This window comes from Gouania willdenowi, chromosome 3 (genome assembly GCF_900634775.1).
Source record: "Gouania willdenowi chromosome 3, fGouWil2.1, whole genome shotgun sequence".
NCBI classification, from domain to species: domain Eukaryota; kingdom Metazoa; phylum Chordata; class Actinopteri; order Blenniiformes; family Gobiesocidae; genus Gouania; species Gouania willdenowi.
In genome coordinates, this window is record NC_041046.1 from 2,147,416 (window position 1) to 2,171,581 (window position 24,166).

Genomic DNA, 24,166 nt, shown 5'->3' on the forward strand with positions numbered 1-24,166 from the left:
GTTCAATATTTTCAACTCAAGCGAACGGCGAATATTACGAAAATTGCAGCAGCCATCGCTTTCCACGCGCAAATCAGTCCGCGCCACCCCACCGCTGAATAATTTGCCTCCCAGCGCGTCTAAATCATTGACTTTGCATGTAATTTGTTTGTGTGTGCCGCAAAAAACACGTTTGGTGTGAACGCAGCATTAGGGCCTAAGGTACTTTGTGAATCTTAAAATTTGAGGAATTCTAATACTTTTCTAAGAGTGACATCACTAAAAGCTGCTTTTAGCCTCAGGATGCTTTGTGAATACGGGCACAGGTCTCGTAGATCTATGGACCCTGGTCAGATATAGGAGCCTATAATTTACACGAAACATGATGAAGAAACTTTTAATTGTTATGCTTTAAAGAAATGAAAAAAACTGCCAGCAGAGCTGAGGGGTATTCCATAAAGCGGGTTTTGTTCAAACTCTGAGTATCCCATTCCTAAACGCAAGGTATATTCTTCTCTGAGTCTGTTACCATGGTAACATTGTTCGTGAACTAAACCTGGTCGCTGGCAGGTTTTATCAAAGAAAAGATGGGTTTCTACCTGGCTCTGCCCACCTGAACACCGCTTCTTAACTCATTTAGTGCCATTAACGTAATATTACGTCATTCACGTTTTTTCCCGGAGATCACTAGAAAACACCTTGTTGGAGGTCCCTCATCAATATCTAAGCTAAAACGTGATGTAATGACCAACTGGTGCCCTGAAGGTGGCAGCACCACACCTTTAGATGAGCGATTAGCCACTGATGCTACCATTAGCTAAAGAGGAAGAAGCAGGGGCGAAGGAGGTTATGGCGCTACGGAGTGATATTGTGAAGTATCCAGCAGCTCACAGTACATGTGTGGACCTGAGTCGATTATTGATTATGCTGCAATCGTGAGATAAAACCATCAACTAACCGGGCCAAATGGGTAATCACTGCGTGTCGGGAGGAAGAGGAAGTTATGTCTGTGTGATTGACGGGGATATGGACTTACAGTAAGAAATCATTCAACTGACATAGATAGCAAAATCATAATTTTGCCATCAAAAACCCAGTCTCAGTGTTGTTTTAAAGTAGGAAACCAATGTTGAGGTGTCACTAAAGCAAAAAATAAAATAAAAAATAAATACTTCAAAGTCACCAATAGATTATTTCAGAAAAAGCCATTTTTTCTCAGCTTTTTATCACAAACTGGCAATTTGTGTGAAACTTGCCTCTGTTCAACTGTGGATTACAGAAGAACAAAACAATAATTTTTTCTGATGGAAGTAAAGACTTTATTCTTTCAAAATCTGGTGTCAGATTTCAGATTGTAATGTTACAAAATATTTTGTGGGTCTTTAAAAATCAGTCAAAATGCTCAAAAACGGGGGGTAGAAATTCTGAAAATGGCTGGCACTGAATGAGTTTAGGAATACTTTAATGTACCTTGGCTAAAATGAGTGCAGAATGGTGTAAGGAATAATGAGAACAACTGATGAAGAATTAGAAAATTTTATTACAAAAATGTAAGTATTCAAATGTGTTGGGAAGGCCAAGGAGAGGTCCAGCTTCCTCCACCAGGAGGCACTGTGGATCTGCAGGAGGCGGGGGGGTAGCGCACCCCAGTCCTCAGGGCTCTGGGTTCAGGCCGCGTCCAACGGATTCTGGGGCAGAGAGCAACTCTCGATCCACCGGCACCGCAACTGGGCAGACAGCAAGAGGAACCAGCACGACACATCCAAACACACCAGACATCCAAGGCCACTCTCAGTACAGCACAGTCACAGTCACGAGTGCCTCTACATAAAGGATGCCATAGCCAGATGTGCAGAGACGAGAAGGAAACTTACACGCCAGGTAGGGCTTCTCACCCTACCGCTGCGAGTAGTTATGCCTTCGAGATCAGCTAGAGCTCCGGCTTGCCCCGGATCCTGCAACTCTCCCACACATACGCATGCTAATGAGGCAGAATCCCATCACCCGGCTGCTGCGTGTATTCTGTGCTGCGAGGCGAGTGTCCTCCTCGCCTGTGCCACCCAGCCGGGCCCGTACAAGCAGCGGCCCTCCTCCTCTAAGCCGCCCTCCTTCTATGCTTGCGTTAACCTGGCTCCTTTATTGTTCTCCAGTCCCTGTTGGAGAGCAGGTGTCCTGATTACCGACAACAGGTGTGTTGATTACAGAGTCAGCGATGGCTGCAGACAGTCATGTGCACAGGGTCACCATGGTAACAACTAGGGAGGCGTAACTCAGAATATACATACACAACTGGAAAACATAGCAAATCACATCAAACAAAACATGCATATAAAACACACAAAAATATACTAAATCAAAATATGACTTCCTATTTCAACTGAATTACATTTACTTTTTATTTATTTGTTTTTTTTTGTTTTTTTTTTGCAATTGGTAGTTTTCTTTATAACATTGTGGATGCAGAGCATTTCGGGAAAGACACAGAGTAAAGTTCCCTGGGTCCAAACGTGGCAAATTCATTTAAATGAATATACATGTATGGCTCAACATTGACTTTACATTGTTTAATACTGTAATATATATATGTTAAATAATTTAACTCAGACAAGACTGAGGTCATTGTACTGGGCCCACGACACCTTAGATAAACCTATGCTAGCCTAACTGCCCTAGATGGCATTACTCTGGCACGAAGCACAACTGTTAGAAACCTTGGGGTTCTATTTGATCAGGATTTATCCTTCAACTCTCACATAAAACAAACTTCAAGAACTGCCTTCGTTCATCTCCGTAACATTGCTAAAATCAGACCTATCCTGTCTCAGAGCGAAGCCGAAAAGCTAGTCCATGCTTTTGTTACCTCTCGACTGGATTATTGTAATTCTCTTTTAGCAGGCTGCCCGAGCAAGTCGCTTAAGACACTTCAGCTGGTTCAAAATGCTGCAGCACGTGTACTGACTAAAACTAGGAGAAGAGATCACATTACCCCTGTATTAGCCTCTCTGCATTGGCTTCCCATAAAATATAGAATAGAATTCAAGATTCTTCTTCTCACTTATAAAGCCCTAAATGGACAGGCACCAGTCTATCTCAAGGAGCTTGTAGTGCCATACAATCCCCCCAGAACACTACGCTCTCAAAATGCTGGACTACTCGTTGTTCCATTTGTCTCTAAAAGTAGTATAGGAGGAAGAGCTTTCAGTTATCAGGCCCCACTTCTCTGGAACCATCTACCAACCACGGTTCGGGGAGCAGACACCCTCTCTACCTTTAAGGTTAGGCTCAAAACATTCCTCTTTGGTAAAGCTTTTAGTTAGGAACCAGCTCATAGCTCATAGTTAAGATGCAATAGGCAAAGACTGCCGGGGGGGTCTGGCATGCTCGGTTGGAGAGAGGTTGGAGAGGGTGTTAAGAGAGAGGTCATTTAGGTTAGAGAGGGACTGGAGAGGGTCCCATTCCTCTCTCTAACACTCCCTCTATGTCTGCTTCTTCCCTTGTGTGTTTGCTCCTGTACTCTTTCTGGCTTTTGTCTTGCAGGTCCGTGGGATCCTCAGTGTGGAGTTACAGAGTCTCAACAACTCTGTCTCCACCCTTTCCTCTGCACACACCCAACACAGCATAACGTGGATGGCTGTTCATCATAGGAATGGGATCCACACAAGGTTTCTGCTGCTTAACAGACGGTTTTCCTTGCCGCCATGATGAATTCATGTTGGGTGTGGGATACAAATGTATGTGTATATACGTATATATGCATATGTGTGTATCCATGAAATGAAGAGTCCGTCCTAAAGACTGCTCTACTGTAAAGTGTCTTGAGATACCATTGGTTTTGATTTGGCCCTATACAAATAAAAGATTGATTGATTGATTGAGATTGAGATTGATAATAAAGGTGGATGTATGGGTGTCATAGTGTTGAAGTTACTGTGGCAGTAAAGAGTTAAGGCTCCATTCTTTGGAGTATAGGGTTGGGGGTTTGATCCCACAATCACTTTTTTTTGGACGTCGACATGACTGGCGACTACATTACACGCAGTGTCAAGCTGCCTTTACTGTCGTTATAGCCACTGTAGTGGGAGGGCTCTCTATGCAGCAGCCCTCTGCTGCTGCCATGGCTCCTCAAACACATTTTATTAACATTATTAAATGGTCGTCACATCCCTGGCATGATTAAATGATGAAGCGACCAAAAGGCGAGACTAATCATGGGCTGAAGTGACGTTCTTAGTGAATGCACCTTTAGAACAGGCTCATATTCCACGCCAGCTTATTCCACCCATCGGGGTGAATAAATCACTCTCTTCCGGGTGGTTGCCATGGAAGCTTGAGTAATCTCTACTCCACTGATGATGGCTTTTTTATCGCGGGTGTGCATGGAAGTACGAAGCCCCAAACATGACATGGTAAAAAAAATACTAATTTGTGTACACGAAATACTAATTTGTGGCCACAAAAGACTAATTCATGTGCACAAAATACTAATTTGTGTGCACAAAATACTAAATTGTGGCCACAAAATAGGTATAATGTGCGCACCAAATAATTTATAATACTAACATTCCTGGACAGCTGGGTAAGTAAATCGAGCGCACCTTCCCCAGAAACTGCAGCCTACGTGAAGTCCTGAAGGTGAGTGTCTTTTCTTCTTCTGTTCTCGTCAATATCTTGTTATCCCGCATTTTGGCAGTTATTTAGGCTTATGTTTAATACTTTGTTACAACGGGTAGCCTATCTTCTAGTGTTGTGGTAGTCGAGACCGGTCTTGGTCTCGAGACCAAATTTTAAAGGTCTCGGTCTCGTCTCGGACTCTGAAGCATTTTGACTCGGTCTTGTCTCGGACTCGGAATTTTCTCTCAAGACCGTTCGAGACCAGCACTAATCCCTGCTATTTTTAAACTTTTTTATAATGTGATAATAACAAGGAGAAGAACGGGATAAAACAATCCTTTATTCATTCTTTAATCCACCCCGTATAATGACCACAACCTTCCTTAATGTGACTAAGTGACGTGTGTCTGTGTGTGTGTGGCTACGGTGTCAGTTTGGACCGCAGAGCGCAAGGGAGATATGAACTAATCACCGGTAAAAATCTCAGTAAAACTCCAGAAAACAATCACCATGAATAAATAGTTGCTCTCTGGTAAAGACAGTAGCTCTAACAACTGGTAAAATTATAAACTGGTGATATTACAACCTGTGAATGCAGTATGAAGACACAATTATTCCGCCTCTGGGTCCTAGTGCCTGCCGGGCGGTGAAGCCTGTTCCGTTTACCGAGGTCCGTGTGTGTTTAATAAGTCCGTGTGTGTTTAATAAGTCTGTGTGTGTCCGTGTGAAAGTCTGCATGTTAATGCCTCTGTCTATCCACTCTTTTCATTATATCCATGTCTTTTAAGGCTTTTATTGCATAGCATCGGCTGTAGTCCGGGCCGCCGCCATCTTGGTTTATGTTGTCACCAGCGCGTCATCGCCGCAGAGTTGCACGAGCACAAAATGAGTCAAATAACTGTAAAGAGGTCTTATATTAGTCTATTATCTTTTTAAAGTGGTTTTTTTTGTGTCTTTAGACGCCAATTACATTTATGTATATAATATGTTCCCCACAATATGAACAGGTTTACAATATAATTATTTTTTATAGTTTCTGTTTCCACTGTATCCAGAATAATAACAATATTTCTCAACAAGAACTATTGATTGATTTGTCACATGACTGTTCCAGGGTTTGAGTTTGTTTTATTTAGTTTCACATCTACCTGTAGCTCTATGTTTTTTACACTGCTGACAACTTGTTTGTAGTTTTATTTCAGAAAGTTTCACTTTTACAGTTACAGTTGGAAACCTTTGTTAATTGAATATCCTAGTTATATTACAGCAACCAAATTAAACTATATCAACTAAGTGAATTATTAAAAATAACCTGTGTAAAGGCTTTTTTCAAACTAAAAAATTATCTTGTGAAATCTGTGACATGTTGACCTGCACTACTCAAAGAATCAAAATCAAGAATCATTATTTCTTGGCAGAAATGCTTTTAAACACTTGCTGTACATTCAGCTGACATAAAAATCTTGTTTTCAAATATGTAGAATAATTGTGAATTTATCAGTAGCAGTAGTAGTTTTAATATTTTAGTTAATTTTTTGCAGGCACCTTTTTTGTTCATCAAATGTATTTAAAATAAACTAAAATTAAAGAGAGAATATTATTTAACTGTCGAACCTTGTCATAATTTCATTTATTTATATATTTTTTTAAATTGAAAAAAATAATGTTTATGGTCTTGGTCTTGGTCTCGGTCTCGGCTTGTCTCGGTCTTGGTCTTGACTTGGTCTCGGCTCCCGAAAGTCTCGGGCAAGTCTTGGTCTCGGTGCATTCTGGTCTCGGGCAAGTCTTGGTCTCGGATAGTGTGGTCTTGAACACAACACTATCCAAAAGTGTTTTGCTCATATCTGTGCATGACCATAGACATGAAAAATCAAGTTGGGCTTGTTAAAAAATGTGCTGGTCACCTAAACTCTGCTGCAGGGTTGCCAGATCCGTCAATCTGACAAATTTCTGCCCAAATACAATGTAAAACCCAAGCTAATTTTTTTGCAGGATTTTCAAAAGAAGCCCAACCTGTATATAGCATAGTATATTCATTCATTGGAATCTTGGTCAGTTGTAATTACCTAAATAATTGTTAGAAATAAATACATTAGACATATATGCCCAATTTGCACAAACTGCAATGTGATGTTCATTTTGTATCTACACCTGTTGTAGGAACTACCCCCATCTTAGTGAAATAAAGGTAAAAGTGAAAAATGAAAAATGAAAGATTAAAAAAAGTTGGATAATTGGAAAATTGGATGGGCAGAAATAAACCCAGAAACTCTTCATAAAATAGAATTTGGAATATAACTATTTCCAAAAAAATGAAATGCTCAGCAAGACATCAAACACAAGATGTGGGTATAGATTTTAACAAAAATTGAAATAGTTTTTTATAGGCAGAGTAAAAAAGAAACAACAGTAAAAAAAAAAAAAAAAAAAACAATATGGAGATGTCATATCTACTTTCTGTATTAACAGTGACATGTTGTCGCATGTAAAGCAAGAAACAGCCTTCAGTAATTAAAAATAGAAGCTGTATTTTTGCATGAATACCTAAAATGATCGCATTGACAAATAAATCACATGTGTACGTTATAGAGTGAAATAACAGCCAGATCCCAGCGGGATATTTTCTATCTTTGGTTACTGCAAGACAGACTCAAAATAAAATGAGGTAATTTCCCTTCAAACATCTGACAGGGTTGCCACCTATCTTTATGATTGGTATGTTGACAAAGAACTGTACAACAATTTAAAGGAAAACATGTCTACCGCATATATCCACTATGCAAACTATATTGCACACAACAATGTCTACTTTAAATAAAAAAATCAACTTCAAATTTGTGTCAAATTAAAAAAAAAATCAGCATGTCATGGCTGACATGTAGAGAGCAAAAGCAGCTCTTGGCTAGGTGTTTTTGTTTGTTTGTTTGTTTACTCAACCACGCATTTCTTTCTCCAAGTTTCAGACCTTTTTTAATATCAATTGGATTGACAGAGGAGTATGGGTGACTAATATGATTGTTGAAAAAGGGATACATGAGAAAGTTCTCAGCTGAGTAGAAAATGAATGGCTTTGACCTCATCAAATCCACATTGCAGTCTCTACTTCCTAGTTAAAGATTGAGCAAAAGAAAGTAATCAATAAACAGGTTAGCTGAAGCTAATCAAGTGTAATTCACTGCTCTTTTGTAGTCATCATTCAGAGAATGCTCTGTAGAGGGGTGAGAAGCAGGGATGTCTTTAGTGGTATTATAATTATAATACTTCTCTGCTCCAAACATTAGACAAACAGCATTGCTTTTGTACTTACAAAGATGCCCTGGTAATAAGCCTGTTATTCCAAATTAAATAAAATAAATTGCCTCCTTAACCAAGCACAGGCATGTTATTGCTCTCATTAATACTGTATGTACAAGCATATGGCAATGGACTACAGAGTGAGGCTGAAAAACAGGAAGGGTGGCAGTAATATATACCAAAGCAGCTTTATAACTCTTGTTCACTTTCCATTAATATTTGGTTGACGATCAGCAACATGCAATAAGTTATAGGAATAGTATGTCATTGCTTTTTGAGATTGGAGACTGTTTCTTTGGCAAATCCACATCCAAATGCTCAAAAAACACAACCATCCAGCATCTGACACTTTTTAGAACATCTCAGTAGGTGTGTTGCTTTCACCTCAGAGATACATAGTCATCACACTTCCAGCACCGCTGCAGCCAAGAGAAACGGCACAGTCTTATCAGAGGGAGAAACATGGGTGACCCTGATCACACGAAGAGCCCAGTGACCCTGCAGCAAGGTGCCCTCCCTTACAAAGTGCACCGTGTGAGTAAGGGGGGTATTGGAAGTTGAATCTGATAATCCTTACGCCCTTCATGCTTCTCCCCAATGAAAACGAATGAAAAAAAAGGTTAAATGTAACAGCTTCTATGTCAAAGCTGCAGTCGAGTAGCTAGGTGCCCAAGGCAGCTGCCCGTCAATCTCCAGCTGCCCTCCATGTGGCTGCAGTCCCTTTTACCTCCCTGCGAAAGCCAATTATTGCACCGTGATGCTGTGTCAGTCAAAGCCATTTGGTTTTTAAAAAGACATACAGCAGCTTGCACATAAACAGGTGCATCAAACAGACCCAAACTCACCCACACACTAATGGTGCGTTCACACCAAACTTGTCGAAGGTGTTGAAAGCGGCAGGTTTACTTTCACAAAACATGGTGGACACGCTTCTAGAGAGGTCCCTCTGTGCGTCCCACGTCTCCTGTGCGGCGCATGTTGAAGCTTTTTGCACGGCGGACACTGTTAGCGTGCGGCCGACGCTGGAGTTGGGATTGTTGAACTTTTGGGGCATATTGCGGTCCCCCACCACTTCACAGTCACTGGGTGAATTATGAACGTAACTGATTGCCACAATGTCATCCATTCTATGAACACCATTGGCAACAGATAAGCCCCTCCCCTCGACGTGCTGGGCGCACGTCCCGAGCATCTTCGACAATGGTGACAAGCGTCTGTATTCAATAAGCACAAGCGTCCAACTATACGCGTGAGGCACGATTTTGACGTCACAAATGCATTTGGTGTGAACGTACCATTTTTTGTTATTGTTGTGGGCCAAAATACCTGATTTCGTGGGCCATTTTTCCAAAAGTTTCTAGCCCTAAAACATACTTTACTCACAATTAAGTTAATTGCTTCTACCAATTCTAAATACATATTGACCAAACATGTTCTAGAAAAAATATCCTTTATTGCTGGAAAGCAAACACCAACACATTTCTCTTTTGTTTTAGCTTATACACTGAACAAACCATGAATGTAAAATGTTTTAAATCAAAATGATCATCAGAAGTGCAAGTCAGTAAACAATACTGAACTTAAGGAATCTTAAAGTGCACAACATGAACCTGTCATGAAGACATATTTATTTAGGCATCACAAAAAAAATACAAAGCATAAACAAACATACTGTATGTAATATTGTGTGCTTCTTGTTTGTCTCCACATGGGGTTGTGCACATGCTTGCATTCTCTTGATGTGCTTTGCAGAAGACAACTTCCGCTTTTGCTCGATGATAACATTGCATTTTGAACAAAAAAGTTTACCTCCACTCTTATGAAGCAACAATGGGTACTGCTTTGCACGGTCCTTAGTCGATATTTTTGTAAGCAAATGCAAAGTATTTCTATTGCATATCCTGGCACTGGTTGAAAACAGGATGTCATGTAGGCATTTTTTTCTTTGTAGGTTCCTTGTAAGCAGCGCAAAGCATGGACATAGTATATGTAGAAGCACCGCTCTAGTAGGCAGCAGCAGTCGATGCAGCATCTACGTACATATGTCTATGGCGCAAAGCCACGTATATATGTACGTATATTTATATTAGTATATCTTCCGCTACTTCCGTAGCAACTACAAGCGCTGACATGACAAAAATAACGATAAGCAGCCGCATATTTATGTTTTTTTCAGCGAAGTTGCGGGAATGTTGCGGGCTTTTGTAAAAATTACATTGCCGCACTGATTTTGCGGCGTTTGCTTGATTTTGCGTTAATAGATGCTATCGCAACATCTCAAAATCCTGGAGGGACTGACTAACAAATACATGCAGCAGCTCCTTTTTGATGCAGTAAAAGGTGTGGATTTTGCCTTTTGACCTGTCAGCAGTGACCTGTATATTGATGTATGCACATTTAATTATTATTATTAACAGCTTTTTAAAGAGTCAAGTTAGTGAGTGCTTGAAAAATGATGGTTTGTTCACCATGGGGATTTGTATATGAGGTTGATTTGTATATGAGGTTGAATGTGAAATGATTATAAACCTGTCTTCATTATCTGAAAAATGGCAAGGCCTTGCTAATGTTTGCTGATTTACTTTGTGACCTCAGGAGTTTAGTTCTTGATTTATGTAATCCAATGACAGTTTATGCAATCACACAAGTGTTCTTAAAATAACGATTGATGGCAGGTTGTTGTCCTAAGCAATGCTTTGGCTTTCACCTATTACAGTGAATGATGGCAGCCCTCTGTATAATCAGGAAAGGGTTGACAATCTTCCATCACTATGGAGAAGGTTCAGATTTAAATATATGGGTCATGGTATTTTAATAGTCAGCCTTGTGAAAAAGATGAAATCTGCTTGGTTTTGTTATCAGTCATGTTCTAATGGACCAAATCCAGATTTATTAGACACTTGAAAAGTGCTGTTGTCTTTTTTCTCTACCATTTACAGACAGTATAAGGAAGTATCGGGATGCACTGGTTATGTCACTGTCCATAGCTCCATTTTTAAAGTCCACGCTATTCAGTACGAAACCTAGCATTTGATAAGAGGTACAGTAGATCATTTTTAAATAGTCATTGATTTTAAACAGTAATAGGATCAGAATATATCTTATGACAGAAGAATTCAAATGATATGCGGCAATTTACAGTTTTCTTGTAAAGATATATTTACAATGTGTGATCACTTCAGACAACTCAGCCAGCTAAAGTTGTTTTTTTTCTTTAAAATGAAATAATACCACCATTGACTGATAATTTGATTCTCAGAGACCTCGCAGTTGAAGTTCAAGTTTCAGGTCTATATCCCCTGTAGAGGTTTTATAAGAGCAAAAGAGCATCAGGGTCAAAAGGACAACAGGCCAAAATGCCTGCTAACCCTTGAAGAGATAAGTGAGCTCTTTGGAGCCCCTTAAATATTTGCCTTTGTTCCAACGCTAACAGCATGAACAAGAAAGATGAACCCTTGTCTTTTGGAGCATTTTCAAACATTTGGGACCAACTGTTTGACTCGTTTCATAGCAGGGACCAATGAACATTAACACCTGTTATTAGCATGGCTGCCATTTCAGCCAAGAGCCTCATTTCCTGATGATTATTTTACAACTAAATCCCAATAATGTGGGACATTTTTACAGCAGGTTTAGATCAGACAGATTGTGTGTAAATATTTTCAACTGAATTAGTAAATGTAAAAAACATGGCTTTGCCTGTACATATCTACACCTCTGGATCAAAATATTTGCCAAAATCAATATTGAGTTATACACATTATTTTTACTTTTAATGACTCCGTAAAAAAATAATTGCGCACTTCTCATTTTCAAACTCCATTAAAGATTGATACCCTGAAGCCACACACCAAATTTGGTTATCCTATCTTAAACAGTTTCTGAGAAAAGCCGTTCCCTTTAATTCGCACGGACGGAAGCACGGACGGACAGAGCTCAAACCTATGTCCCTCTTTCACTTTGTGGCGGGGGATAATAATAGTAATGATAACAATAAATAAATTATTCATTATAGTCATGTTTTTAAATACTAAAAACGTCTGTAATTCAACAACACTTCCAGTACGTTCTAAGCATCCTTAGCAACACCATAGTAACAGGATTAAGCAGGATGAATGTACGCCAAAATGAACAAACTACAGATTGTTTACATGAACCCAATAGATACTATGAAAGTTAAAGCTGCGGTATGTAGAAATGTCACGCTGACTTTTTTCTTCTTCGAGACTAGTGGTTGGACTTCATCTTGTGTTAGTGGAGACTTTTCTGGTGTTTTAAAGACTCTAGGGTCACAATAATGCAATAAAATAAATTAATTTATTTAATTGCAATAACAAATCGCCAGTTTGTGACAAAAAGCTGAGAAAAATGCCTTTTTCTGAAAAACCTGTTAGTGACTTTGAAGCATTTTTTTTTGCTTTAGTGACACCTCAACATTAGTTTCCTACTATAAAACTACAAAACAACACTGAGACACGGCTTTTGATGGCAAAATTATTATTATTTTGCTATCTATTCCTTTGAATATCTATTCTTTCCTGCTGCTTAACAGAAGGTTTTCCTTGCCGCCATGATGAATTCATGTTGGGTGTGGGATACATATGTATGTGTATATACGTATATATGCATATGTGTGTATCCATAAAATGAAGAGTCCGTCCTGAAGACTGCTCTAATGTAAAGTGTCTTGAGATACCATTGGTTATGATTTGGCGCTATACAAATAAAGATTGATTGATTGATTGATTGATTGATCTATGTCAGAATTGAATGGTTTTCTTATTGAATTTTTGCATTCCTCCAAGTCTCTCCCCATCATTCTCCCCTCTCGCAACTTCCTCCTTCTCCCGGACATGCCGAGTCTCACTGCTTGCTACGTTTTTTTTAATCGTTTTTCCTCACCATCACGACTCTCAATAGTCCACTTAGTTCCACACATGCTCTGGCCGAGTGTGAGCTGCTGGGAACTTCATCATCAACTCTCGTAGCGCCATTTTCTGTCTTGCAAACTCCTTTTTTCTCCCTCTGAGCTCTGCCCATTATGGGTGATCTCTCATCCAAAGGTGCGCTGCTGCCAACCTACATGGCACCAGTTTTGTCACTATATCATGGTACAAGCTTGATATTCACAGGAGAGCTTTCTCCTAGCTACCCCAGAAGAAAATCACAATTAACATCTCTAGACGTCTTTGGCAGTCAATGAGTTAATAAAACCCTTCATTTAAAAACTGCATTTTGTGCTTACTTGTGTTATCTTTGACTAATGTTTAAATTTGTTTGATGATCTGAAACATTTAGGTATTGAAAACATGCAAAAAAAAAAGTAAGAAATCAGGAAGGGGGCAAACACTTTTTCACACCACTGTAGCTACTATTTAATGCAACAATGACACGCACGACAGATTTGTGTACACAGTTATTAAGCACTGAAAATGTTCACATTTAGTAGGGCTTTAGTAGGCTTTACACAAAGTAGGGCATTTAATGATTTTTAAGTATTCAAAACAGATGACAACCATCTGCTGTTGAAAGTGTTGTTGCTGTATATATCAGCAATGTTACAGAAAGCACAAAGAAAAGTACATGAACAAGAGCAGTGCTTGGTTCCTTTGCTTCTCTGCCATCAAGCCCTCGGTAACATTGGATGAGAATTTTAAGAAGCAGAACAAAGAACACAAAGAATGAGGGAGAATGTTGTTGCATGCAAACAGTATCTAAACACCACTGCAGTTGGAATCAATAGTGTTTTTAAAGGCAATAGCTGTGGGAAGCCTTTTATGTACAGTTTAAACAAATGATAGGTGCAAAAAAAGCCAGTGAAAGTATAAAGAGAAAGTAAAAGAGTGGAGTGTTGTGTGTGCTGGCTGTGGTCATGTAAACAAGTCCTGCTCAATCTACTGTAAAGGAGGGGAAGAGCCCTGGGGTGGAGCAGAGACGATGGACTCCATCTGGTGCCTGGGCAGCAAATGAAAAGAATTTTTAAAAAAAAACACTGATCGAAGCAAGAAGAAAGGGAGCATCGTAAAAAGCTGCCATTGGATTTGTCAAGTTCACTGGCACTGATAGCATGGAGCTAACGAGGCAGGTGGCTAAACAGGACAGAGATGTAGGCTGTAGCAAGTGTGCATCAACAGCTCACTTTGATTGGTTTATACTACAGTCTTTTAATGCCTCAAAAGGAGGGGGAAACAGAAGTGCAACTCATTGTCAGGTAAACAATTAGAACTCCCGTGCAGCACTTGTTTTTGTTGATTACATTTGAAATAAACCAAACCACGTATTTCCAGTGATTTTGAATGACGTTTATGACAGGTGAGGCACTCATTTGGAGTCTGTATTATGAATTTATGAACCTAATAGAAGCTTAAATGTGCAACATTTGTTCTTGTTTATGTAAATTTGTAAATAGTGATCAGTTTTTCATTCTACCTTTAGTTATAATATATTGTATATTCTTGCATGTATTGTACATTTTTACCCTGAAATGGTTCAAGTCTGAATGTAATTTTGTCATACTGATGTGCAATTATATAACAATTACATTTTGACCTGAATTAAAACATTTAGTATTTTTAAAAGTTTTTAATTATATACTTTAATTAATTCCATACTCCAGCAATATTCCAACAATGCAATAGCAAAAAAAATTATTTATGTATTACAATATTTTGTTAGTTTTTATTTTTTGTGGCTGATCATTTTTTCTTTAAATTGAAATTAAAATAGTGAATGATCTTTCCTATATTTTGGGGGTTAAGGGTCTTGTTCATAGGGACTAATAGTGGGGTGGCCATGTCTACTTGCTGCTGATGTTGAACATGGAATCTCCAGTAGTCCTCTTGACTACGAGGACACCAGTACCCACTGCTCCTATCGGTGTGCCACGGTACTGCCTGCCTCACACTGCACATGCTCTCTGCACCTTTATGACGCACCCAAAAGACTAAATAGGCTTAATATGTCTCAACTTCAATAAAAAAATTTAGACAGACTATGGAACATCACAATGTACAGAACATAAGTAATCAAACATGTGTAATGGCCATTTATAGAAATAAAGCAATGGGCATGCGCTGACTGCCTGCTCGCTCAGTGTGTGACAGAATGACATCACAAGTGAAGAACGACTGACTGCATGTCACTGCATAGCTTACGGGAGTCAGATGTGCCCCGTGTGCTACGTTCCTATGGCATTATGAGAAAGGAAATGGGGATAAGCAGAGAACCTCTGCTTTGCCACTTGCCATGTCTGCTTGTGCCAACACCACCTCTTTCCCTCATTTTCTCAGGTAGAGGAGATTCACCCTGTGTAGATATGTATACTGTACATATTAGTACCGGACGTGTCAACAGAAAAGGAGACTCCATGACGTGATGAGGGTCCCTTTCTTTAATACCACCAGTCTCTTTTCTTTTTATTTTATCTGAGCAAGGGTGCAACACGTGAAGTGTCCTTGAGAGTGGTGACACTAAAGAGAAAGATATACGGGCGGTCAAAGGAAAGTCATTTATTTCCGTTGACCCAGTCGGTCAAGTGGATTGAAGCTGAGCCCATTGATTTGTCTTTTATGTGCCTCTTTTCCCCCACAGAGTCCACATAGCTCCCACAATTACTGCAAACAGAGTAGGTGATGGGTCTGAGATTTTGTCCAGATAAAGGAGTCAGGACCCTTTATCTCCTGTTGACACCATTAAGCCATCACTGAGAAGAAGCCTCTGTTGAGGACGGGGGGTTGCACCACCAAGGGACTGTCACTCAAACACTTGCCACCTAGTTCCTGTTTAAAACCATCTGCCACTGAATTCGCTTTGGGCTTTTTGTATCTAATCTTAAAACCAGCAGAGAAGGGCTGGTGGGTGTAGTTTTTTGGAGGGAAATTCACATCTCACTTTCTTATTAAGTGCAAGCAAAGGACTACCAAATAAAAATAGCATATTCCACATATTCTTAGATTGGAGTGGTAAGGAGAAAGTGCTTAAGGGGTATTTGTCAGCCGGGTGGCACTGACTGCCAGCGCCCGAAAAAGAAGTCGTTCGAATAGCAACCGTTTGACAGAGCAAGCTAAAACAACTGCAATCCAGCTGTCACGCATTGCACACCACTGGAAGTGTGTAGTGTATACATTCCATTAAAATGAAGTCTGGTGTTTTTTAATTTTTTACAAAATGTCCAATTTTATGACACTACTGAGCAGGTTCAACTCTAATCTGGTGTCAGTGTCTAATGGCACACCTAAATCACTCCATGGTACAACTTATTAAACAATAACAGACATTTTTACAGATCCATTTATAGCGCAGAGAAACAGATATTGTGTTGTGACTTCAGGGAGGTTGCAGCACATTTCTCAACTTGTTGTAATACCCCAGTATTTAATCTACTGCATAAATGCATGAGGGGCTTGTCACCCATCCTGTTTTCCACATTATGTTGAGAATTGAATCACAGATTAAGCCTGAATTAATCTAAATCCACCTCAGGTGACAACTTGGGTTGGAAAGACAGAACTAAAACAATCTCATACATGGCTGTCTGAAATCAAAGGAACATCCACCTTTTTTTACATGAAATCGTTTTACAGAATACTGCTTTTCTATATGAAGTTGTGTAACATGTACATTCTGTATGCACCCATTTCAGTTTTATGTTAATTGAAAAAAACAGATGCGTTAGATTTTAAAACGTTGAGTAGCAAACGTCTATAAAAAACTGTTTCATTAAAAACAAGAATAGTTAGGAACTACCAATGCATTTTGAGCTTTTTTCCTTCTATGTAAAATTAGAATAAATCACTATGAAAGAAAACACAATCTGCTATGTTCAATGTTTACCATTATTAAATGAATGTCCAAAATTAATCAATCGTTGCTGATATTTTCTGAAAACAGTAAAACAGCCTCTACATAGTCCTTTAGTGAATTAAATGAAACATGAATAGAGTTTGGCCTGTGTTGGGGAGTAACGGACTACATTCCTGATAGCACACATACTGTACATCTCGCCGACGTCGGCACGATGAATGAAGTTGCATCGGCGAGACATATTATGGAGAGCGTTTGCTCATTGGGCAGATAGATTAAAGATGCTCAGCGCGGCCTCTTTACAGCATATATTAACTTTATTTATCTTGGATAATTCAATTAGAATAAATATCTCCATATCCATAGTTGAGTATTTACTTAAATCTGATAGGAATATGGCAATATCACAACAACAATATACTACCAGTAAAAAGCTTATTATGTGAGGACAAAATAGAGAGAGACACAGTTCATGTTCATAAATGTATTTTCAGCAGCATAGCCAAAAGAGCCCCAGCACAAAAACAGCTTCATGGAAGTGACATTTTACAGTTCTACATTTTTATTAGTGGTATCACCAATTTGGGTGGAGAAACACAAAATGACGCATTAGGAGTAGAATGCTGACGCACAATCTGAGGCCGACATCGGCGAGCCGAATGTGTGCTATCTGGGATGTCACGGTGTTACATAATCAGATTACAAATTATGAGTTACTATAATCTGTTACAGTTACAATTTAAACAGTTGGTAATCAGATTACAGGTACATTGTTAAAATCAATGGATTATACAACGTTACTCAATCTAATGATGTCAGAAGACAAGCAGCGGTAGATAGACGTGGAACGGGAGGCAGAGCTGGAGCCAGAACCAGTAAGAATATGTTTGTTGCTCGATGGTCTGCAGCACAAAGCACGTATGAATGCTGTGAGAGGACGGCCCGAACAAAAATTTCTCCGTCTGTAAACACTTTCAGCTGAAGAGTGACAAAGTTTGACAAACTTTTCGAATATTTTAACTGGGCAGAACTGTTGATTGATCGGTCACATGACTGCTCCAGGGTTTGTTTTTACTTTTTTTTACATCTACCTGGGCTGTAGCTCTTTGTTATTTACACTGCTGCCAACTTGTTTGTAGTGTTATTTAATCAAGTTTCAGTTCTACATTTACAGTTGGGAACCTTTGTAATTAAATACCCTAGTTACAGTACAGCAACCAAATTAAACTGTATCAACTAAGTGCATTAATAAAAATGGCCTGTGTAAAGGCTTTTTCAAATGAAAAAAATATCCTGTGAAATCTGTGACCTGTTGACCTGCACAATTTAAAGAATCGGAATCAAGATTTGTTTAGAACAGGAATCGAAATTGAGAATCGGAATCGTAATCAAAATTGTTAAAATCCAAACGATGCCCAACCCTAGCCAACGCTGTATTTATATATATATATATATATATACACACTTTGATCATTTTTAAGTCTAAAATGTCCATATTGACAGCAATTGTTTTATTCATGAATTTTTTTTATTATTTTTTTCCCTGAAGGTTGATCAAAGTTTTGGTAAAAAGTAGCGATAATGGCTATTGTTGTTACTTAAAGGAGCATAGGACTGGATCCAAAAATCAGACTCCACGATGGTTAGGGTAACTGCAGTCATCAGCCAAGCCGCCGCATCAACTCTTTAGCACCGGAGCTGATACTGTGACGAGAGGATGGATACCCGACCAAAACCTGACGGGACCCGACGGCACCGGACGGGTCTGGTTCGGACAGATATTTAGAACTGGTGTTCGGGTTCGGTCACATAGTGTCGTTTGCACACAGCATTCTTCCTTTCCTGCTGCAGCAACCACAGCTGCCACCACCCTGCAGAATGCAGCTTCTGTAACTGTAAGAGTGAAAGCAGGATTCACGGTTCAGGGAGAATGGAGCAGAGGCAGTGGCAATCCTAGGGTATGCTTGGGCCCCAAGCAAAAAATTCCCAAGGGGCCCCTCATCTCTGACAAGCGTTATAACATATAATTACATATAATTTTTTGTTTTTGTTTGCTTGTTTGTGTTTGTTAGCAAAATAACTGAAAAAGTCGTCAAATCATTTGGCTGAAGTTTTACATGTGGACTTGGCCTTACAAAAGGAAAAGTAAGTTAAATTTTGGCCAGAATTGGGTGATGGGTTCTTGCCGAATTTAAAAAAAACAAACAAATAACTATCATATTGGGAGAACCGCTATTGTTGAGTGAATGTTGAACACTTCCATCTAGTAGGTACGCGCTTTTATTACTGTTACTCCTTGGTAGTTTGTGCTTTCTGAGTGATTCTGGTTATCACAAATCTGAAACCAACAAAAAAGTTCAGAAACTGAAACTTGAAAAAATTATCATTATCACTTAACAACTTGAAAATTGTGCTCTTGAGAAACACAGTGTTTAAATGGTTCACATTAGTACAATGTGATTATAATACAAAATACAAATTGCCAAAACAATGAAAGGCAAAAAAAAGATATTGTCAAATAAAAAATATAAACATTGTATTTGATATGTATCTACAAATATGTATACAGCAGCAGAATATTAGAAAATGCAGATTCAATTAAACATTTAAATTCCTTTGAATAGAAACATAAATATACTAAATGTAGTATGGAAAAGCTAAACCCACATGTCAAGCCAGTACTCATCAACCCAGTTGAGCATTGAACTTCTCTAGACTCATACATGAACTGCTGGGAAGTTTTACGGTGTCAATCTCAAGGTTTTCTGCTGTTTCTCAGGCATCAGTTTGACAGGCAGCAAGTCCACTTTCCGTGAAACTCCCCAGATAGTCTTTGACTGCACTTGTTTCTTTTTAAGTGTTTCAAGAGAAACACTGGGACTCTGCAGGATCTTGCTGACATGGTTGATCTGATACAATTTATTGTATATATTGCATGATCTCTGGGAAGAGGTATGCACCATTTTTACAATGTCAATCTTGGCCTCCCATCTGGTCACTGACAGAGATTGTACAGTTAGATTCTTGACATGTTTCTGTAAAACTGCAGAGCATTGCACAAAGGAGCTAAAAAGATTGTAAAATCTGGAGAACATTGAAGAAGGAGATGGAGACAACTGAAGATTTTGCTGCATCTGCTACAAATAGATTTAGGGGTGGATTCACTAAAGGTTTAGGCGTATTAAAACATGTGCAAACGTCACTCCGTGCACTAATAAGGGGTACAAACCCCAGGGAATCAGGACTGCGCGTCTTTTGCGCATCACAATCCACCCACAATCTATTTAGCGCGTACCCTCTGATGAATATGTACAGTAGGCGGATCTCATAAGGGGCGCAAAAACATGGGAGGGGGAAATGCAATTCATCAAACCAGGAACTGTTTTCTATGAAAATAGTGCGACCCACAGGCAGGTGCAAACTCACACACAAATCATCACTGGACTGAATAAACACAGAATGCTCCAGTTAACCTTTCTAGTATGAGAAAATGTTACATTTTGTGTGTGACTGCTGTGCAGAGGATGCTGCACGCTAAGCTCCATGGATGTCACTCCGCAGTCATACGCATCGCTCTAGGGAGCATCTCTGTCTTTTTCTCCATGTTTTGACCCTAAAACTCTCGGTTTAAAGGTTTAAAGCCAAAAACAAGCTGTTGGAAGAGAGTCACATTAAATATGTTATCTAATTAAAACACCAAATGCATTGAAGTTTTTGATGAAAATTAGCTTCTTTGTTTTATTTATTATCCAAGCATGTTCTTTAGACGCACACACAGCTCTGTGTACAATTCTTATGCGCGCTGGTTTAATTTTAATCAAATCAAGAGATAATCTTTATAACGCGGAGCATTTACAGTCGTGATGAAGTTCAGACGTACACTGACAGCAGAGTTGTGGCACAAATATAACGGCATATGTGCCATGCTTCAGATTGTTGTGTAGGGGAAGAAAAATGAAACACACGTACTGCTCCATCAACTCTGCTTAGAAAACTCTTCAGTGATCAGATGTATTAAATCCAGCCGCTCTGAGTCCACGGACACGTTGGCTCATTTTCAGATAAGCGCACGGCTGTCGCGCTGTTCATGTCATCACAATATTGTTACAGCTTGTTTTACGTGTTCATTTGTCGTGGTGAACTGCTGTGTCTCAATGCATGTGCAAAACAGAAAAGGCAATGATAAAATGAAAAAAGCAAAATGGAAAAAGAATATTATTTTTTGATTATTTATTCTCTTTATATTTCCACATTTTTATTATTGATTTTCTTTATATTTCCAAATTTGTATTATTGATTGTCTTTATATTTCCACATGCATTTCCTTTTAGTTTTGGCACTCCTGTGATTCCATAGTCCACGACAGTCTGCAATGTTTCAGTTCAGCTTAACAACTTATCCAGTAGTGAGTCACACAGATCTTTCCCAGTTGAGTCTGCGACAGCAACAAAGCGCACAAAATGTTCAGAGATGAACGCATCACCTGATGGATAACAGTCCACCATTCTCAAGACAACAGAAAGTTGTTCACTGTGGCTAATATCAGGAGTACTATCCATTGTAACAGAAAAGTATTTTGCTTTTTTCACTTTTCTGACTATTTCTTCAAGTATTTTGTATGTATGTCAGTATGACTTCAATTTAAATGTGGCTGCTGAGGTAGTGCACCTTTGTTTCTTTGTTTTGAATTCTCCTCAAATGTTCATTCATGACTGGATCAAATTGTGCCATCAATTCCACCTGTGAGAGGAAACTGCCATTATGTGAGTCATATAGGATGTCTGCCCTCTCAAAGCTGGTTCCTTTCAGCTAGGTGACATATTATGGCAATCATTCTATATATTACACATCTCAAGGTACATCAAATCCTGGTTGATCTGATCAATGGCTGTCTTTGTTTTGAGCCTTGTCTGGAGTTCATGCCAACTTGTCATATTGGTAATGTGTGTCTTTGAATATTCATGTTTCTTTAAATTACATGCCAGGTTTTTCCATTTTCTAAATCCCCCTTTGGTAAGTGCTTTGTTGTGTTTTTCAAAAAGTTTGCATGCAAAACAGAGTGTGAGCTTTGTGAATACAGAAGCCATGTTCGCTGTATTTCCTCCCTATTTTTCATTGTCATGTTGAAGTTTTCTTTTGTGAATCAGCATGGAATTTTTTCAGTATTGAGGGGGAAAACCATGTATTTACCTGTACATGTCAACTTGTTACTATTGCACACAGTTCGGTATGACTCAAGACACTTGGCCATTGTGCAGGGTCTTCTGACATCATCAAACATTTTGCTGTGGTTGTGATTCTTCTGCCTGTTTGTGTGACTGTATACTGCAAGACCTGTACAACACAACACATTCTCACTCCCAACTCATCACATATTGACGATCGGTCAGGACCCTTTAGCGTCAGTATTCGACGCACAAGGTACCCCATTGGCGTTAATTTTTTACGCTGAGGGTCCATAACATGCTTTTCAACGGGCTGACGTAACGTCAGGTTACGTGACTGCTGACTCCTCAATAAAAAAAAAGGTTGACATTTTCTATATTTTAGTGGCAAATTGCCTTATTTCAAGATAGATTGTGGCTTTCAAATTGTTTTGATGATATTTCTAGTGAGAAATTTCCCCCTAACTTTCATAGTATCCATTCGGTTCATGTAAATGATCTGTATTTTTTCCAGTGCTACAGACATTCTTCTGTTGTTGCTATGACAATCTATGGACGCCAAAAAATCTAGGGATTTAAAGGCCTGGAGAAATGTCTCTAGTGCTTGGTAAAGGGTAATTGACATTTTCAATGGATTTTTTTTTTATAATCCCGAGTTAAAACTTTTTTTTGGAACTATGGCGCCATATTGATATAAACTGTATGACTTGAATACAGAAATTAGAGTAGACTGAGGAATTTAAATGAATTACCATTCATTTAAATTCCCCAGTCTACTCTCATGTTCATGAGATCAGATTTAAAAAAAGATAATACTTTAAATTGTTGAAATGTAAATTAAACCAAATTTCACAAATTTCCCTGGAGACAAGTCCTACAGCTTACAGTATATCAATATAGTGCCATAGTTGGAGTTATGCTTTCCAAAAAAAGGTAGTAACTTGGGGTTTTAAAAATATATCCATTGAATATGTCTGTTATCCCATGCAGCCAAACTCCTTTTTATACAAAAATGGGCTGATCTCCTTTGAAATAAATTAAAAATAGAAGGTAATTTCATATATTTTCACTGAAATCTAAAAATATGGGTAAGGAGATCTTGCATTTGCAAAGTGGGATAATATTAAGTTTGTAAAACTGTAAATCTATTGTTAAAATAACGTATTTGATACAGCCGACATAGTATTTTTCATTGCATTTTGTTGGACTGTATACGGTAGCCCACCCAAGTGCGCAGGTACGTCTCATTGCCAGGTCTTTCATAAACAAGCCAAACACCCGCATTACAAAAACATAGAAAAAGCCCCACCAGTTATTTCTGCACACCTTTCAGAGTCCGGCAGCATACTTAAAGGTAACTATGCCTCCCGGGACACCGGTGAGCTAGTTAGTTGTGAAGATTAGCCTTTCAGTTCGGTGTAGAAATATGGGACCTGGCAATCCCGATGCACCAACAGTCATTTCATAGATGGAAAAAAGATTAACGGGGGCGAATATAATTAAATCACATTACGTGTTTCGATGTGTTGTGATCTCAACTCACTGAAGAATAAAAGCTTACAATATTATATATATATGTATATATAATGTTTTTATATCCGTATCAATCATCAGGCTGCTACGAGCTTGATTTCCTAGTGTGACAGGGTGGAATGCTTCTGCACTCCTCCTACCTGTTTCTTGGAGAGCTCCTCCTTGCGCACCTGGTTTGTTGCTGATTACAGGGCGGGGACCGAAGGGATTTAGGTTCAGGTCTGTTGTGGCTTAGATCCTCTTGTCTCTCCTGTACGCAGATCTCTCCTCTTCCGTGAGTCTGTGGAGTTGTACCTTTGGCAGTGTCAAGGTGGCTTAGCACGCTGTGGTCACCTGGCAACACTCACCACTGTTCTTCCTCGTTGGTGAGTTTATTTGCTGCCTTTTATGCACCATCGGTTGTCACTTGGCGCTCAAAAGTGCTTTCCCTCCAGTGCTCTGGTGTAGGCTGACGGCCGGCCGCTTTGGGAGCTCTGATTGCTACTACACGTAGTTGTTCTTCTTGCTGCTGTGCTGTGTGCATCGGGCACTCACGTGTGCATAACTGGTATTTGATTTATTTTGCATGTGTTGTATTTTGTTTGGGTTTGAGTTTGTTTTGTTTAATTCCTCTACACTATTTGAAAAGAAATGAATTCTCTTTTAAAGAAATCTGTGAAAAAAAAAAGACCTCACCTGTTATAATTAAGTGGTTTGTCTCTGCACCATGATTGAAGGTAAAACGAACCTGTCTGCCTTTACGCAAGGTCCTAGGCTTACCCTAGGTGGCGTTGTCACTTTGT

General features: G+C 39.1%; 1 protein-coding gene across 1 annotated transcript in view; it reads right to left on the reverse strand.

Annotated features, from left to right (window-relative positions):
* Nucleotides 1–1,632: 1,632 nt before the first annotated feature.
* Nucleotides 1,633–24,166, reverse strand: part of LOC114458632 (uncharacterized) — a 94,696-nt gene continuing 72,162 nt past the window's right edge. Inside the window, exon 3 of the mRNA XM_028441055.1 lies at nucleotides 1,633–1,706. Coding sequence (XP_028296856.1) covers nucleotides 1,633–1,706 — 74 coding nt within the window. The remainder of the gene's footprint in view (nucleotides 1,707–24,166) is intronic.